At 44.8% G+C, this 19,240-nt stretch overlaps 2 protein-coding genes across 2 annotated transcripts in view; one reads left to right on the forward strand and one right to left on the reverse strand.

Annotated features, from left to right (window-relative positions):
* The window catches only part of LOC143294347 (uncharacterized), a 19,426-nt gene extending 10,460 nt beyond the window's left edge, over positions 1–8,966 (forward strand). The window contains exons 5-7 of the mRNA XM_076605806.1: positions 2,093–2,210; positions 2,442–2,522; positions 7,698–8,966. Of these exons, the coding sequence (XP_076461921.1) occupies positions 2,093–2,210; positions 2,442–2,522; positions 7,698–7,870 (372 nt within the window). The 3' untranslated portion in view covers positions 7,871–8,966. The remainder of the gene's footprint in view (positions 1–2,092; positions 2,211–2,441; positions 2,523–7,697) is intronic.
* A 3,265-nt stretch (positions 8,967–12,231) lies between these two features.
* LOC143289849 (uncharacterized) overlaps positions 12,232–19,240 on the reverse strand; it is a 54,488-nt gene continuing 47,479 nt past the window's right edge. Inside the window, exon 14 of the mRNA XM_076599042.1 lies at positions 12,232–18,060. Within this exon, the coding sequence (XP_076455157.1) occupies positions 17,139–18,060 (922 nt within the window). The 3' untranslated portion in view covers positions 12,232–17,138. The remainder of the gene's footprint in view (positions 18,061–19,240) is intronic.

Consider the following 19,240-nt stretch of genomic DNA (forward strand, 5'->3'; position numbering starts at 1 on the left):
GATGATGATGATGATGTCACAGGGTCCTTCCCTTCATATGATGATGATGTCATAGGGCCGTTCTCATTATAAGATAATGATAATAATGATGATGACGTCACAGGGCCGTTCTCCTCAGATGATGATGATGATGATGATGTCACAGGGCCCTTTTCCTTACATGATCTGTGCGGAATCTGTTGTGGTCACGGTAAATGATCAGGCGAAGCAGTCAGTGGAGCTGTGATGAAGATGTGCCCTGGACGAACACCACTGTCCACACTGCAGGGACACGTGCCTTGTCACGTCTCTCACGTGTGTTTCAACATCCAGTTTCACTTGCTTCAGGATGGTGTCACTGCGTTCGGACCAATCCATATACGTTGCACCATATCTGACGGCAGCATAACCCAACGCACTAGTCAGGCCTTGAGTGTACACGTATTTATATTTTGTGCACCTGTCAGAGTGGATTTCGTTTACAGAATTTTGCCAGACGACACTTTTGTTGCCATGGCTCCTTTTTCAGTGCGCCAAGTTCGTGCTGCACACAGGACATCAGTTTATTTGTATTTGTATTTCTCTTTTTTATCACAACATATTTTTTTCTCTGTGTGAAATTCGGGCTGCTCTCCCAAGGGAGAGCGCGTCGCTACACTACAGTGTGCTACTCGTGCGTGCAGTTTTATTTGTTTTTCCTTCCGAAATGGATTTTTCCACAAAAGTTTGCCAGGAACAACCCTTTTGTTGCCCTGGGGTTTTTTTACGTGAGCTAAGTGCATGCTGCACTCGGGACCTCGGTTTATCGTCTCATCCGAATGACTAGCATCCAGACCACCACTCAAGGTCTAGTGGAGGGGGAGAAAATATCGGCGGCTGAGCCGTGATTCGAACCAGCGCGCTCACATTCTCTCGCTTCCAAGGCGGACGCGTTACCTCTAGGCCATCACTCCACATGTTGTCTCATCCGCGTGACTAAACGCTCAGTGTGATTTTCCGGTCAAACATAGGAGAAAGGGCGGTAACCCAGACCCTCATAGACTCTGCATTGGCAGACAAGCGTTTTAACCCTTTCACCGCCAGTCAGTTTAGAAAACAAAATTCCCTTGTGGTATAAACACAGAAAAGACAGTGGCTAAGAACAGCTGGGAATTCCCCTTGCGATGCATAGAAAACATGGCCTATCCTACAACCGAACATTAAGAACTGTAGGTTCATGGATAACAGACCAATGAATGGTGACCTTTCAGTGACATGGGTCCTCTACCACGCCTGTGCATAATGCGAGCTTGGAGGTGAAAGGGTTAACAATTTCTGCCTCCTCAGTTCCTGTTCTGAAGAGCTGTTGGCTGTTTGTCAAAGCAATGTTCAGCCGTTTGCACAGACCAGTCTCCATTGGTTGGGGTGTTTAGTTGTCACTTAATTCCCAGGTTGAGGGATCAGTGGCACAGTTCCTCAGGTCGGTGTTCAGGATGTCTTTGTATTGAGGGACCAGTGGCACAGCTCCTCAGGTCGGTGTTCAGGATGTCTTTGTATTGAGGGGTCAGTGGCACAGCTCCTCAGGTCGGTGTTCAGGATGTCTTTGTATTGAGGGATCAGTGGCACAGCTCCTCAGGTCGGTGTTCAGGATGTCTTTGTATTGAGGGGTCAGTGGCACAGCTCCTCAGGTTGGTGTTCAGCATGTCTTTGTATTGAGGGGTCAGTGGCACAGCTCCTCAGGTTGGTGTTCAGGATGTCTTTGTATTGAGGGATCAGTGGCACAGCTCCTCAGGTTGGTGTTCAGGATGTCTTTGTACCTTTGGAAGGGTGGTTCTTGGGGGAGCATGTCTATGTTCCCCCAGGTCGATGTTCCCCAAAGTATATCTTCCCCCAGGCCTCTGTTCCCTCAGGTCTATGATCCCCTAAACCTATGTATGTTTAATCATGCATAATATATTCTTGGGTGCTGGTCAGCAGTGGTCAGCAGTAGTCAGCGGTCAGCAGTGATCAGTAGTCAGCAGTTGTTAGTGGTCAGTGTTCCAAGGACCTGGGGGAACAAAGAGTTGACCCCGCTCTTTGGTGGCGGGTTCCATCTTTCAGGTGGCCGCAAGGTGACACAGGTGTGTGCTTTCAGTGCATTGACATGGTGGAGATGTACGAGGAAGCCATCGAGGACTGGTACTGGGGCCACCAGGAACAACACCTGTATGACTACCTGTGCAGGGACCGGGCCCTGAGGAACGAGGACCAAGGTACGGTGTGTGTGGAGGAATGTATGATGTTGAATCTGGCAGGTGTAACACTAATGATGTTGAATTTTAAAGGTGTAACACTGACAATGTTGAATCTGACAGGTGTAACACCGATGATATTGAATCTGACAGATGTAACACTGAAGATGTTGAATCTGACAGATGATGTTGAATCTGACAGATGATGTTGAATCTGACAGGTGTAATATTGATGACCTTGGTGTGTTGCAGAATGTCTGCTGGAAGAGGTAGGCGCCCCAGCAGAGAAAAAAGACGAGGAGAAAGAGGAGAACGAAGATTCACAGTCAGAAGGTATGTCCTGTGAAACTGGTCTTTCCGCCCCCCTCTTCCCACAGTTTGTCTTCAGCACATAAGTCAACGAACACACATTTGAACATACATGTCATTCCAGTATATCCCTCGACTTTTCTCACACACAAAAAAATTAATGCGCTCCTTTATACATGTATCATTGTAGGCATCGACATACAAAGGTGCATACAGACATGTACAGATTTACAAAACATACAGAAACATATCTTGTTTAAAAAACAAACAAACAAACAAAAAAACACCAACAACAACAACAAAAAAACTCACTAAAGCACAGACACACAATTAATTGCATGCACTTATGCACCACATAAGAACTGATAAAAACTCACTGATTGAAGTCACTGGGGACAAGAAAACGCACGCTCGTCTTAGAACAACAGCAAACAAAAAACCGTTTACCGACGCTCTGTCGTTGAATATATAAAATAACCGAATGGCGGATCAAGTACTTCAACTCAAACGAGAAAGAGAGGCACAGGTACTGTTCTCTAATATGTTTTCCAATGAATCGGGTCACAACGCCTTAGTCAGCTGACAGTGGCAGCAAAGGAAGTGGGTGCAGTTGAAGGGGTGAACGGGTCTCACCCAGCGGGGAAAAAAGAAAGAAAAAAGGTGGTGGTGGCGGTGGTGTTAAGATGGACTGACAAAGGAGAGAGATATAGGTAGGGTGGGAATTGGTAAGTGGGGGGAGGGAAGGAGTTCGTTGATGTTGCTGTCTTCAGTCCTTGGTGTTGAGTCTAGCAGGGGTCGTTGTTCCGAAGCGGGCAGTCAGTGTGGACTCCACGAATTCTCTCACCTCAAGTGACTGTACTGTCCTTTATCCTTTCCCCTGCACCTCAAGGTCACTGTACTGTCCTTTATCCTTTCCCCAGCACCTCAAGGTCACTGAACTGTCCTTTATCCTTTCTCTAGCACCTCATGTCAGGTCAGTATGTCAGGTCAGGGGCATAGCCCTTGCCACTGGTACCATGTAACCCAGTACTACCTGCCGCATGTGCAGACTCCCAACGACGGACTTTGCGAAGGAGGAAACCTTTCCTAACGGCTGTGAAGGCGGAAGAGGATTACCAAAGGGCAGGGGGAGCTCTTATCCTTGGCTGGAAGCCCTCCTAGGAGACGGAGCTCTGAAGAAAAAACCTGCACCTGCCGAGGCCGTCCTACACGTGGCAGTATCTGCACCTGTGGGACTGTGAGCGTCGTTAGGCGAGAGAGTGGGGAAGGGACTGCACAACTCCTCCTCACTAAAAAAAAAGGTCACCTGTGCTGGTCAGGCAACCAGGCTAATGTCGGAACGACGAGCTAGCCCTTCAACACCCAGCTTTCCCAAGCCCTGCGGCGATGGAGAAGTGGTAACGGGGACAGGCAGAGGATGCTGCCGGCAGTTCCTAGTCACGACTCTGCACGCAGGCGTAGACTGGGGCAGATACGGCGCCCGTATCCTCCCACAGTGTCAGAGCAGCCCTTTTTAGGGACAGCACTGCTCTCCCCACACGGGGAAGGGGAGATAGAAGGATCCCTAAACAAAGCCTGCCTCGCCTAGTACCTAGTTGGAAACCGCACCTATACAACACTAGCAGTCGAAAACAACAGAAGAAAAGAACCAGGAGTCATGCCCTGACTCTGGGTGACTGGAATGCTCGCACCCTACTCGACAGAGACGACAGACCAGAAAGACGCACAGCGCTCATTGCAAGAATACTTGATCGCTACCAGGTGGACATAGCAGCCCTGAGCGAAACCAGGTTTGCTGATGGAACCCAGCTGGAAGAAGTTGGATGGGGCTACACCTTCTACTGCATTGGGAAGCCAGATGGCACACCAAGAACCTCAGGCGTGGGCTTTGCCATATGAACCAAACTTGCACGACAGCTTGACAGCCTTCCACATGGGATAACGAGAGGCTGGTGACCCTGTGTCTGAAGCTGTCCAAGAATCGCTTTTCCACAGTCATCAGCTGCTATGCCCCGACGATGACCAACCCTTATGACATCAAAGAAACTTTCTACGAGGAGCTCAGCTGCACCATTTCAGTGGTAGACAGAAAGGACAGGCTGATCATCCTTGGGGATTTCAATGCCTGCGTCGGCGTGGACTTCTCCTCGTGGCCAAAAGTCCTAGGACAGCACGGCACTGGCAAGTGCAACTCCAACAGACTGCTTTTGCTCTCGCTCTGTGCGCAGCATGGACTGACCATCACCAATATCCTCTTCCAACAAGCAGACAAATACAAGAACACATGGATGCAACCCGTGCTCCAAGCAATGGCACATGCTGGACTATGTGATTGTCCGGCAGAGGGACAGAGGTGATGTTTCCATTACACGCTGCATGAGAGGAGCAGTCTGTTGGTCGGACCATTGCCTGGTACGCAGCAAGATGAACATCAGACTTGCACGCAAGCTCCAACCAACCAGGCAGAATCCCCCTGGGAAGCTGAACATCCATCGCCTCCCTATCACCAAGGACGTGCTGCAGCAGCAAATCCAAGCAGCTCTCCAAGAAATTCCTGTATCGACTGATGTAGAAGAGGTATGGAGCACCTTTAGAGATGCTGTGTACACAGCAGCAGCTGACTCACTCGACTTTGTACAGAGGAGCCACAAAGACTGGTTTGACGAGAACGACTCTGGAATCTCCAAGCTCCTGAACACATTGCATATACGGCATCAGGATCACATTTCCGATAAAGACTGCAAGAGGTTGCAAACCAAGCAACTCGTACAGGAGAGGCTGCGTGAGATAATGAACACCTGGTGGGAGAGAAAGTCCGAAGAGCTTCAGTCCATCACATGATCAACCCCTGCCCGAGCCTTGGACCAGATCACCCTCCTGACAGACAAGAAAGACATCATTGCCCACTGGGCAGAGCACTTCAGCACCCTCCTCAACAGGGACTCGTCCGTATCTGACGAGGTAATCGCAGCCCTCCCACAGCTACCAGTCAGTGACTCGTTAGCTGCCCCTCCCACCAAGGCCGAGACCCGGATGGCCCTGAAGCTGACAACGTCAGGAAAAGAGCCAGGAGCGGATGGAATCCAGGCTGACATCTAAGAGTATGGAGGCGAGGAACTGACAGACAAGCTGACCGCCCTGTTCCAGTCTACCTGGGAGAGAGGGGAGGTCCCCCAGGATTTCAAGGATGCTTCAATTGTCCACATTTACAAACGGAAGGGAGACAAAACATCCTGCGATAACCACCGTGGAATCTCTCTCCTCTGCATCGCCGGCAAGATCTTCACCCGCATCATACTGAACAAACTGGTTGACCATGTCTCCAACACAGTCATCCCTGAAGCACAGTGCGGCTTCGCTCAGGCAGGGGAACATGTGACATGGTGTTTGCCGTACGCCAGATGCAAGAGAAGTGCCGTGAGCAGAACAAGGAGCTCCACATGGTCTTTGTAGACCTGACTAAGGCCTTCGACACGGTGAACTGCCGTGGTCTGTGGAAGATCCTCCTAAAGTTTGGCTGCCTAGAGAGCCTAATCCAGCTGATTGCGTCATTCCACGATGGCATGCAGGCAAGAGTACAGGAAAATACTGAAATGTCGGATCTGTTCCCTGTGGTAAATGGAGTGAAGCAGGGCTGCGTCCTGGCACCCACACTGTTCTCCATTCTCTTCTCTGCCATGCTGATTGACGCTTTCCAAGACAGTGGCCGGGACATCTATATTCAGTTTCGCACAGATGGCAAACTTTTCAACTTGCGGCGACTCCACGCCAAGTCCAGGGTGTTTGAGGCAATGTTGAGAGAGTTCCTCTTCGCTGATGACTGTGTGCTTGCTGCACACATCCATGAGGACATGCAGCTCATTATGGACAGGTTCTCAACCTCCTGCAGGCGCATAGGACTCACCACCAGCCTCAGCAAGACTGATTCCATGTACCAACCAGCTAGCTCACAGAATGACAGTGCCTCCCCCCCCCCCTCCCCACCTGCAATCAAGATCGGTGACACAGAGATCAACTCAGTCGACAAGTTTTGCTACCTGGGCAGCACCCTATGCAGCAACAGAGCCCTTGATGCAGAAATGACGCTGCACATCGCCAAGGCCAGCTCCGCTTTTGGCAGACTCAACAACAGGCTGTGGAACAACAAAGGCATCAGGCTCAGCACCAAAATCAAAGCCTAAAAAGCTGTTGTGCTGACCACCTTGTTGTACTGCTGTGAAACATGGACGACGTATCGCCGTCACATTTAACAACTTGAGCAGTTTCACCAGAGATGCCTACGAAAGATACTCGGCATAAAGTGGCAAGACAGGGTCTCCAACCTCCAGGTCCTAGAGAGGAGTGGCCTGCCCAGCATCGAAAGCCTGCTGATCCAGTGCCAGCTACGCTGGACAGGACACGTTGTCTGCATGACAGACACCAGGTTCCCGAAGATGCTACTGTATGGCCAGCTGAAGGAAGGCCACCGCGAATTTGGAAGACCCTGCAAGCGCTTCAAGAACACCTTGAAGACAAACCTCAAAGCCTATGACACAGACATCGCTTCCTGGGAATTTGATGCCCTTGACCGCTCTCGCTGGAGGACACTGTGCTCTAGTGGTATAAAGACTTTTGAAAACAAAGAGAACGCTGGCGATTAAGGAGAAGCATGAGTGAAGGAAGCAGTGCTCAACTTCTGGAGACGTTTTCCCTTGCAACACCTATGGGAAGTTAACAAATAATGAGGCCAGGAGATGAAATGATTAACAAATAGTAAAGAGTGGTAACCTGTGGGACGTGCTGTGCATCCAGAATCGGCCTCTTCTCCCATATGAGCACACCAGCAGATAAGCCTGCCTGCCTACTCATCCGTCGGTCCGACGGGAGACCCCATCATCAGCACCTCAAGGTCACTGTACTGTCCTTGATCCTTTCCCCAGCACCTCATGGTAACTGTACTGACCTTTATCCTTTCTCCAGCACCTCAGGGTCACTGTACTGACCTTTATCCTTTCTCTAGCACCTAGTGGTAACTGTACTGACCTTTATCCTTTCTCCAGCACCTCAGGGTCACTGTACTGACCTTTATCCTTTCTCTAGCACCTAGTGGTAACTGTACTGACCTTTTTCCTTTCTCCAGCACCTCAAGGTCACTGTACTGACCTTTGTCCTTTCTCCAGCACCTCAAGGTCACTGTACTGATTTTTGTCCTTTCCATAGGCACGGACTCCACGACAAAAGGTGATGACGGTGTGCCCAGCTCCACCATGTCCCCAGCAGGTGACGCCACCAGCAGCAGCCCAGCGTCAGGCGCCACGCAGACTGCCTCCCCGGGCCCCTCGCAGACCCAGCCAGATTCCCCCTCCTCCTCCACGCCAAAGTCAGAGCTGTGACATCTCCATGCTGGTTCCTCACCATGTGTTTTTCCATAAACCATTGCTTTCTGCTTCTCTCTCCTCACCACTAATGGGGCACGGACTGGGTTGACTCAATCGATCTATTGGGTTGACTCAATCGATCTATGGCTTATATAGAGAGATTTTAGGTAATACTGGTTCGTCCAATAATTTTCAAAAAACAAATAATTGTGTATCGTGGGAAATAAGTTTATTTAGATGTGATCATTAAGTAGTCATGGTAGCCACCATTTTGTATAAGTTGTGACGTCACAGACTTGCTTTCGCTTTTGGCCGACTTGTGAAATGCATCAAAACGAAATCATTGAAAAATACTGTGCAAGGACTTTGCAAAAGAAATGAAAATATAAATGCTGCCAGGACTGTGTTGGAGTGGATTTTGGTAGGTTCCATACAATTTTTGAACACGAGTTTATGGAAGAAGAGTTGAAACATGCTGCAGAAACATTAACAACACAAAGTTGCGAGTGCCGATATGGAAAAACTGCATGTTTTTCCAATCCGTCATGCCCAAAGAAAGCACATGTTGCAGAGACTATCATTTGACTGTCACAGCTTTTGAAAACAATGAATGTGATGGGACTACATTTTGCGTCATTGAATACCTGTCGTTTCAAGCAATCCTGGAATTTGGCTCTGTGTACAGTTGATGTGATGTCACAACTGATCTCTTTGTTTCCTTTCCAGAAAGTGGGGCCCAATAAGGTGGCTTTCTGACTTGCGTGTCAGGCAGACAGTTGAAATCAATATTATAACTTCAGGCTGATAGTTGGAATCAATTGTCTGAATGCAGTTATGTTCAGTTTAATGAATTGTTCCATAGTCATTTACCCATTTGCCAGATTTTCAGAGCATGATGCTATTCCACTTCGTGTCCCCTTTAACCGTAGAGTTTTGGTCAGGTCACCCAGGCCTATTTCTTCTTCTGCCTTAACTCTGTGAAGACAACAGAACTGTCTGTGAAGACAACAGAACTGTTCACCTGATTCCTCCAGGACTGTCAGTTGTGTGTCAAAAGCCTCTGCATATCAGCAGATGGTTTTTCAGAGTACAGGGAAATGCAAACACAACACATTCATGCAAATCCCCATATGGATGGGGTAGGGAGGGGTGGGGTCAGATGTTTCATGGTCATGAGTTAGAGAAAGAGTAAAGTGCACAGGGGCCTTTGAAAGACTAGCATCCTGACCACCACAGAAGATCTGGTGGATATTTTAGAGAAAAACAAAGAAGACAAACAACTGACCCATGTATGACACAAACCATGACATTTTCTTGTTGACTCACTTGTGTAAACAAAGCGAGTCTATGTTTTAACCTGGTGTTCGGTTGTCTGTGTCTGTGTGTCCGTGGTAAACTTTAACATTGACGTTTTCTCTGCAAATACTTTGTCAGTTGACACCAAATTAGGCATAAAAACAGGAAAAATTCAGTTCTTTCCAGTCATCTTGTTTAAAACAATATTACACCTCTGGGATGGGCACACAAAAAAAATTTTTTTAAAAATGAAGCCTAATTATATGCAAACTGCATTTACTGTTATATTTATATTTTTTGTATTCTCTAAACTTGGCACTTTGATCTGATATTCTGACCCAACAACAAGAGCAGTCATTATTGTCATTTTTTGTTCAAACAGAAACTTCTTTTGCTAAGCATAGAAGTTTTATTTATTTTGCAAACGTTTTAGTGCAGATAGCAAAAAAGGGAAATTACTCTGTAATTAATGCTAGGGGACTTAATTTGCTTTAAACTGATCTTTCTCATCTTAAACATTACATTTTGAAATTATACTCAATACATAAAAAGCTTGGATTTTTTTGTTTTTAAGTGTATCACAAGTGAGTCTTGAAGGCCTTGCCTCTCTTGTTTGGTTAGTGGGGTTGACATTTTCTTGTTTAGTAAATGGGGTTGAGGATGCGGCATGACAGAACTGGCAAGGCATTGGACATGTGACCCAGTGGTCAGGGTTCAATCCATCTCAGTCTGCTGTTGTGTACTCTGGGAAGGCACATTACTCTGATTTTTCTCACTCCACCCAGGTGTGAATGGGTGCCTGACTTGGTTGAGGAAGCTTAAAATGGCAGGAGAGGACTGGGCCCCGCCTTTCTGTGCCGATCCTTAGACACAATGGGTGTGAAGTCAGTGACCTGAAGGCTGTAACAGACTTTGGGACCTTTCACCATTTCTAAATGGTGTGACAGTTTCTTGTTTGGTTAATGCGAATATCCACAGGCTCACTGCTTGCTGCAAACCTTTCACCATTTCTAAATGGTGTGACTGTTTGGTAAATGGGAATATCCACAGGTTCACTGCTTGTTGCAAGCCTTTCACCACAAATACTACAGCCCCACTTGTTTTACTCCTATTTGGACAATGAGTTCCATGGCAAAAAGACCAAAGCAGAAGCAAGGTCACACAACAGCATGCTGCAGATGTTCTTCATACAATTCAGTTTTAAAAACTTTGATGTAAAATATAATATTTTGATTGTGTCATGACCTGGAGGTACCTATTATGTCAAATTTGCTTTCCTTAGGAATCACATTTCATGTCGTCTGAAATATCATACATTCAAATGGCAAACTGTTTTCACAGCTTTTATCATCTTTATGTGTGAAAAGGTCTGTTGTGTTTCATACTTCATTCAAATATCTGTTGTGAACTATGATGTTCCAGATGTTTTCAAACCACTGTGTTAGGATAGTGTGAACATATCAGTGTGCATGTGTATGCATTCGGGCAATATGTGTGTGTGTATGTGCACACATAAGTATGTGCTATGAGTATAAACTGAATCATGAAATGTGCATGATATAAACATGTATAATTCGCCCATGGGCTTAGTTTTATATCTCATGTGATGAAATTGTTATTAAAATCTGAACAAAATGAAAGATTTTACCAGAAATCTCTTTCTGTACCAGATCCACTCAGTTTTCCAAATTCTACCCTTTTCAGTACTGATTAATAGGTGGTGTTCTCTCCATGTGCTGTTCAGAGGACAGGCGCTATGTAGCTATCTATTTGATCATCCGCAATTTATCTTTATTCCTATCTTATCTGTCCATTATAATCAATGTGCAATACAGTAGGCTATGCTTATAATTATATTCAAAATAATGTTTCTTAATTCTTTCTGTTTTTACATTAAGAATACTAGTTATTACCTGCATTGTGTGGATGTATGTATGAAACGGTGTATGTGATATTTTTTTACATTTGTGTCTTCGTAATATTCGTAAAAGCTGTTGTTGACTTTTACAGTTATGGTCCCCACGTTGTTTACTTGTCTATGTTGTGATAATGCACCTGACCAAATTTCTCCAGTTAGAGATAATAAAGTTATTCTTATCATTAAACTTCTCAACATCCTTCACACAGAAGTGTGTGGAGGGCAATCAGCAGTCTCTGATAGTGGTCAGGTGCAGGGTAATGTAGTCTTTGATAGTGTTCAGGTGCAGGGTAATGTAGTCTTTGATAGTGGTCAGGTGCAGGGTAATGTAGTCTTTGATAGTGTTCAGGTGCAGGGTAATGTAGTCTTTGATAGTGTTCAGGTGCAGGGTAATTTACAGTCTTTGATAGTGGTCAGGTGCAGGGTAATTACAGTCTTTGATAGTGGTCAGGTGCAGGGTAATGTAGTCTTTGATAGTGGTCAGGTGCAGGGTAATGTAGTCTTTGATAGTGGTCAGGTGCAGGGTAATGTAGTCTTTGATAGTGTTCAGGTGCAGGGTAATGTAGTCTTTGATAGTGTTCAGGTGCAGGGTAATTTACAGTCTTTGATAGTGGTCAGGTGCAGGGTAATGTAGTCTTTGATTGTGGTCAGGTGCAGGGTAATGTAGTCTTTGATAGTGGTCAGGTGCAGGGTAATGTAGTCTTTGATAGTGGTCAGGTGCAGGATAATGTAGTCTTTGATAGTGGTCAGGTGCAGGGTAATGTAGTCTTTGACAGTGTTCAGGTGCAGGATAATGTAGTCTTTGATAGTGGTCAGGTGCAGGATAATGTAGTCTTTGATAGTGGTCAGGTGCAGGGCAATGTACAGTCTTTGATAGTGGTCAGGTGCAGGGCAGTGTACAGTCTTTGATAGTGGTCAGGTGCATGTGCCTGATCCCAAAGTTCCACAGACAACAGTGATGAGGGATCAGATGGCAGAGATCAACATAGCCAGCTGTGAGTGACAGCAACAGTCAATGACAGATCTCACAGTCACAGTCATGTGGAGAGTTAAAACCTGGAAATCCAAGCTCCATGGGGATTCACATGTCCACAGTTACTATTACTGTGGGGAGTTAAAACCTGTAAGCACACAGTTGGACAACACACAGCCCAGCCACAGCTTGTTTCCAAACCACTGTGAATCGCCACATCTACCACAGCTGGTCTTTATTTCAGATAGTCATGTACAGCTACAATGAAATGCTCAACCACAGCCTTTAATCCCAGCGCTCCATCACACAGCACTTTCATAAAATAACCATTAAGACAAAATGCTAACAGAATTAACAGAAGTAAAATAAGCAGCAATGATGTAAGGAAGGTCTAGGAAGATGTTATGATCATGTACTATGCCGGGCACCTCAACAGGCTGATCATTCGGCCTTGACCTTGTGGATCATCCACCCTGGACCTTGACCTTGTGGATGTACTCAAACCATGAACACAGGAACATCAACTACTCATGATAAAATAGTCTTCAACTGTTTCCTCATCAACCAACACTTCCAAACTGTGAGCAACTAGTATACAGAAAATGAATAAATATGAAGTCTGGATTCTGAATGGAAAAAACACAAACAAACAAAAAAAAAGCTGAATCAATAATGACAAACAAGGGACATCTGCCAATATCAAAATGTATTCTTGCTCTTCCACTCTGATAATATATAAATATATACACATAATATATTTTTCATTATTCAACAGTGGTATTGAACTCTAAAATACATAATGTGTTACAGTTTCTAATTGAACAACAAACTGAATATGAGTGTATACAGCAAAACCTGTGAATCAACAGAAGAACAAACAGTGTACAGCAGTACCAGTAACACTGAACTAACCCACTAAATGCCTCATGATCTCATGTACATATCTCATGTACATATCTAAATCAGACATCACTATGGACTGTGATACTGATGTCCACGCATGACAGGCGTATGAATTAGGATACATTTATTGTTTAATCTCTCCCTCACACTGTCTAAACTTTTACTGACAGCGACACTGTGTATGAAGCCATGAGATTCCACTAGTCAAGACAGACACTGCCAACTTAAAGTCAAAGACCATTAATTATGTATGACTGACACAAAGTCACAGGTTTCAGACACTCTGCTTAATGCAACTAACTGCAGCCACAGTTTACACTCTACTTAATGTGACTAATTGCAGCCACAATTTACACTCTTCTTACTGTGACTAACTGCAACCACAATCATGCAACATCACTTCAGCTGACTGGGTCTTTTACAGACATACCAGTTATAGTTAGCACACAAATCAAAGAAAGAAAGGATACAATGTCAAAAGATAACAGCCACCACCATACACACATGGAAGTGGTGACAGGGAGTAGGGGCAATGGAACATTTCCTACACCCACTCCTACAATGTAACAGCACACAAACATATACACACACTCACACAGTAACAACACACAAAGTTGACAAACATACATATACACACTCACACAATCCCTCTGTTTTCAGGAACAAAACATTGGCCCTGCAGTCATCCAGGTTTACATCCATCCATCTATTCACCACTGTTGCTCAAACCCACTCCAGCAAAACACACAGGGCCACACATGGGCTGGGGTCAACTTCAGATAACTTCAAGTTAACCAAAATCAAAAATGTATAGCTGAGGTTAACATCAGATAACTTCAAGTTAACCAAAACCAAAAAGGTATAGCTGATGTTAACATCAGATAACTTCAAGTTAACCACACGTTAATCAAAAATGTATGGTTCAGGTTAACATAACTTCAAGTTAACTACAATTTAACCAAAACCAAAAAGGTATAGCTGAGGTTAACTTCAGATAACTTCAAGTTAACCAAAACCAAAATGGTATAGCTGACGTTAACTTCAGATAACTTCAAGTTAACCACAAGTTAACCAAAACCAAAAAGGTATAGCTGAGGTCAACTTCAGTTAACTTCAAGTTAACCAAAACCAAAAAGGAATAGCTGAGATCAGAGAACTTCAAGTTAACCACAAGTTAACCAAAACCAAAAAGGTACAGCTGAGGTTAACTTCAAGTTAACCAAAACCAAAATGGTATAGCTGAGGTCAACTTGAGATAACTTCAAATTAACCAAAACGATATAGCTCAGGTTACCTTCAAGTTAACCAAAACCAAAATAGTATAGCTGAGGTTAACCTCAGATAACTTCAAGTTAACCACACGTTAACCAAAACCAAAAAGGTATAGCTGAGGTTAACTTAAGATAACTTCAAGTTAGCCACAAGTTAACCAAAACCAAAACAGTACAGCTGAGGTCAACTTCAGTTAGCTTCAAGTTAACCAAAACCAAAAAGGTACATCTGAAATTAACTTCAGATAACTTCAAGTTAACCACAAGTTAACCAAAACAGCATAGCTGAGGTTAACTTCAGATAACTTCAAGTTAACCACAAGTTAACCAAAACCAAAAGGTATAGCTGAGGTTAACTTTAGATAACTTCAAGTTAACCAAAACCAAAAAGATATTGCTGAGGTTAAGATCAGATAACTTCAAGTTAACCAAAACCAAAAAGGTATAGCTGAGGTCAACTTCAGTTAATTAAAGTCAAAAAGGTATGGCTGATGTTAACTTCAGATAACTTCAAGTTAACCAAAACCATTCAGATGATTTGAAGTTAACACTAAGTTAACCCAAACCTCTCACATAATTTGAAGTTAGTCAAAAGTTAACCCAAACTACAGAGTTAATTTGTAGTTAAAATCAAAATAGTATAGCTGAGGTTAACCTCAGATAACTTCAAGTTAACCACACGTTAACCAAAACCAAAAAGGTATAGCTGAGGTTAACTTAAGATAACTTCAAGTTAACCACAAGTTAACCAAAACCAAAACAGTACAGCTGAGGTCAACTTCAGTTAGCTTCAAGTTAACCAAAACCAAAAAGGTACATCTGAAATTAGCTTCAGATAACTTCAAGTTAACCACAAGTTAACAAAACGGCATAGCTGAGGTTAACTTCAGATAACTTCAAGTTAACCACAAGTTAACCAAAACCAAAAGGTATAGCTGAGGTTAACTTTAGATAACTTCAAGTTAACCAAAACCAAAAAGATATTGCTGAGGTTAAGATCAGATAACTTCAAGTTAACCAAAACCAAAAAGGTATAGCTGAGGTCAACTTCTGTTAATTAAAGTCAAAAAGGTATGGCTGATGTTAACTTCAGATAACTTCAAGTTAACCAAAACCATTCAGATGATTTGAAGTTAACACTAAGTTAACCCAAACCTCTCACATAATTTGAAGTTAGTCAAAAGTTAACCCAAACTACAGAGATAATTTGTAGTTAATCACAAGTTAACCCAAATTACTCAGATAATTTGAAGTTCATTATAAGTTAACTCAAACCATTCAGAGAACATGAAGTTAAGCACAAGTTAACCCAAAGCATTTAGATAATTTGAGGTTAACCACAAGTAAACCCACTGAAGTTAACCACAAGTTAACCCAATCCAAGTTGAATGAAATGTTGAATAAGAACGGATACACTGTTCCACAGTTTCCTGCAGACTTGTGTCCAACACATCATAGGTGGTAGAACATAAAACATCTCTCTGTCCAAAACATCATCCATCTCTCCACAGCCTGTTCCCCATTCCAGAACAACCCTTCTCCATTCATGTCCAACACAGAAACATGTTGCCAAAATGTTGGCAACCCAACACACACTCCAAAACCTAACACAAAACAGACATATACACAGACATTTACACAGTATATGCTACCTAGTTTCCCAACACAGTACTCCACATACCTTGAATGGTTACGTCATCTTAGAAAAAGCACTGCCAAACAATCTTCTTTCTCCTATTATGGACAACAATATAAATTCTATTGCTGATACCACAATGGAAAATAGAAGAAAAGGTTTGTGGGCAATCTTTACGTTTTCTTTCAAATGACATTCCAATGTGATGCTGTTTTCATCTGTCACCCTCTGGACAGTAAATGTTGAAGACACAGCACTTGTATTTCCACACAGCTCGATCCCACCACTGCCCATACATTTTCCAAAAACAAGAGAAGTAACCGCCTGTACAATCAAGCAAACTGATGTGACATGATTTCACATGCTGGTGACCTATCATCAGGAGAGTGACAAACCACACAGCAAACAGTAACAAAGTTACTGGCAACATGTCTGTAAAAATAAATCATAGAAAGTCATCAAATCTGATAGAATACATTTCAAATCAAAACCCAACTTACAATTAATTCAGTTGATTCTAAAGAAATAAGTTTAACAAAGATCAGGTTTAGAATCATGAAGATTAAAAACACCCCCCAGCCAGACCCCCCCCCCCCCAAAAAAAAAAAAACAACAAACAACAACCCACACACACACATACACAAAACTCCCCCCAGCCTTCCAGTTCTGAGCCATTTATCAGAACTGTAAATCATGGTGAATGACGCAGAAAGAGAACTGACAGCGACAGACAAGGCAGGATGTTACTGCATTTTGTTTTCTCTTTCCTTCTCTTTACTGCTGTTTGTTTTCTGTTTCTCTCTTTCCTTCATTTATTCAATGTTGTTGGGTTTTTTTCTTGTCTTTCTCTTTCCTTCATGTACCCAATGTTGTTTACTGTTATCCCACTATCAACTGTCTACTGTTTGTCTTCTATTTGCTCTTGACACACTACTGACATCAAACACAATTAACAACTTTTGAAACACTACTGAAATCAAACACAATTAACACCTCTTGACACACTATTGACATCAAACACAATTAACACCTCTTGACAAACTACTGACATCAAACACAATTAACACCTGTTTCCTCTTGACACACTATTGACATCAAACACAATTTACACCTGCAAGTGACCACAAAAGACCTGGGGAGGGGCAGGGCTGGAAGAAAAAAAGTGAGATATTAAAAAACAGAAAGAAGGTAACCAGTTAAACGTGAAACCTAGCTGGCGAAGTGTCTCAAGTCAGGTGAAGCAGGCATGGAGGGCAGAGGACCAGTGCAGCCTGGTTCCACCATCCTCAGCGCGGCCCCCTTGGCCACCTCATGGGCCCCGGCCCTCCAGGGAAGCGACCCCCAGGTCCCCCAGGTCCATCAAACCGGGGTCTGGGCGGCATTCCTCTGCCTCCTCCAAAGCGGTTCTGGTTCCAGGGAGCATTAGGGGGGGGTCCGCCCATCTGGCCCATGTTGCCGGGAGGGCCACTGAAGTTCTGAGGGTTTCTGGGACGCATGGGTCTGGGGGGGCCGTCCATGCGGAATCCTGGTCGCTGACCCCCACCCCCAGTCTCCGGGGCGTTGGGGCCGGTGAAGCGAGGTCCGGCCCCTGGCTGGAAGGGAGGTCGATTCCCACCTGGGCCAGGTCCGCTGTCCCCAAAGGGAGGGGGTGGGGGGCCCCCGCGGGGGGGAGGGACAGAGGTGTTGGGCATGGGGCCGCTCTGACTGGCCGTGCTGGGGCCACCACTGCCACCCCCTGTGCTGCCCTGGAAACGGGCAGGGGGGGCGGAGGGCACAGGGCCCAAGAGGGAGGTTTCCCCGGAAGACGACTTGGGGGTGTCAGCGGGTCGCTCCCTGCTCCCTCCTGCTGTCGTGGTTGTTGCTGCTGGGGGTGGGGGGGGTCGGTTCCCAAACTGGACATCCAAGAGGGACGGCAGGTCTGAGGGCCGGTCCTTGGGGGAGAAGTTGGCTGGGGAGGGCCCCCCAGCTGAGGAGGCAGGGGGCGGCTTGTTGAAGTTGATGCCTCTGGGAGGAAAGGCAGCATGGCTGTCAGCCCCCTCCCCCTGCTGTGGGGGGAACTGGCTGTAGGGCTGCTGGCCCGCACCAAAGCCAGGAGGGCCATGATCACCATACCCAGGCATCACCGGCTCCTCCTTCACTGCAGACTGGGGAAAGCCAGGGTCTGCCTTGCTGCCCCCCTCATCGTCAGGGTTGTCCCACTTGGACTTCCTAACATGAGGTAAGATGAAACTTTATTATCTCAAAAAGAGAAATTGCAACAGGTGCAGCAAAACACAACTACTGAACTAGACAATCAGCCAACACAAAACACATGCACACACACAACAAAATTAAACATTACTTGATTAAACAGGAGCAATAAACATGTTTTCCAAATAAAACCATTTCACATATTTGCTTTTAAAAGCATTCTAATTAATAATGAACGTTAACATTGTGCCTATCCTATTCACATTCATCCTGCATACTGAACATTCATCCAGTATACATTCATTCTGTATACTGCACATTCATCCAGTATACTGCACATTCCTCAATGAAATGACAATAAAATCCTGTGAGTTTGATCCTATACCAGCCTCCGTCTTTTCCCAGTGTGTCTAACAGCTTCTCCCCACAATCACCAATATTGTCAACTCATCCCTTCTCACTGGAACTTTTCCATCCACTTTCAAAACTGCAATCATCCGGCCTCTTCCTTGAAAAAGCGGTCCTGAAGCAGCTCAACAACCCACCTTTGTTTCTACAATCTCAACCACCCATTTCAGTCTGCCTATCGAGCTGACCACAGCACCAAAACCACTCTCCTCCACATTCTGAATAATCTACTGCTAGCGTCCAACTTCTCACTCTTCTTGACTTGTCAGCCACCTTTGACACGATAGACCATTCAGTCCTCCTTTCCCATCTTTATTTTACATTTGGTATCAACGGCACTGTTCTAAACTGGTTAAAATCTTATCTCACTGATCGATTCCAGTCTGTCATTGTTGATCATTTCCAATCTGAACCCGTTAAAATCGAACATGGAGTCCCACAGGGATCTGTTTTAGGACCGGTGCTCTTCACACTGTACACTGCTCCTCTCGCTGGAATTATCAACCGCCATAATTTCAGTCATCATTCTTGAGCTGATGACACTCAACTCCAGAAGAGTGATAGCCCTGAAAAATTGTCTTTGTTCTTGCAAGAAACATCCAACTGCTTCCTGGACATTCAAAACTGGATGACTCTAAATAAGTTACAATTGAACGCGGACAAAACTGAAGCAATGATCATAGGAACTAAACAAACACTGTCTTCCATCACAATTGACACAATCAAACTTTGCAGTACATCCATCCCTCTTTCCAGTTCAGTCAGGAACCTCGGCGTTGTCCTTGACAAC

The sequence above is a fragment of the Babylonia areolata genome, chromosome 1, assembly GCF_041734735.1.
Source record: "Babylonia areolata isolate BAREFJ2019XMU chromosome 1, ASM4173473v1, whole genome shotgun sequence".
NCBI lineage: Eukaryota > Metazoa > Mollusca > Gastropoda > Neogastropoda > Buccinidae > Babylonia > Babylonia areolata.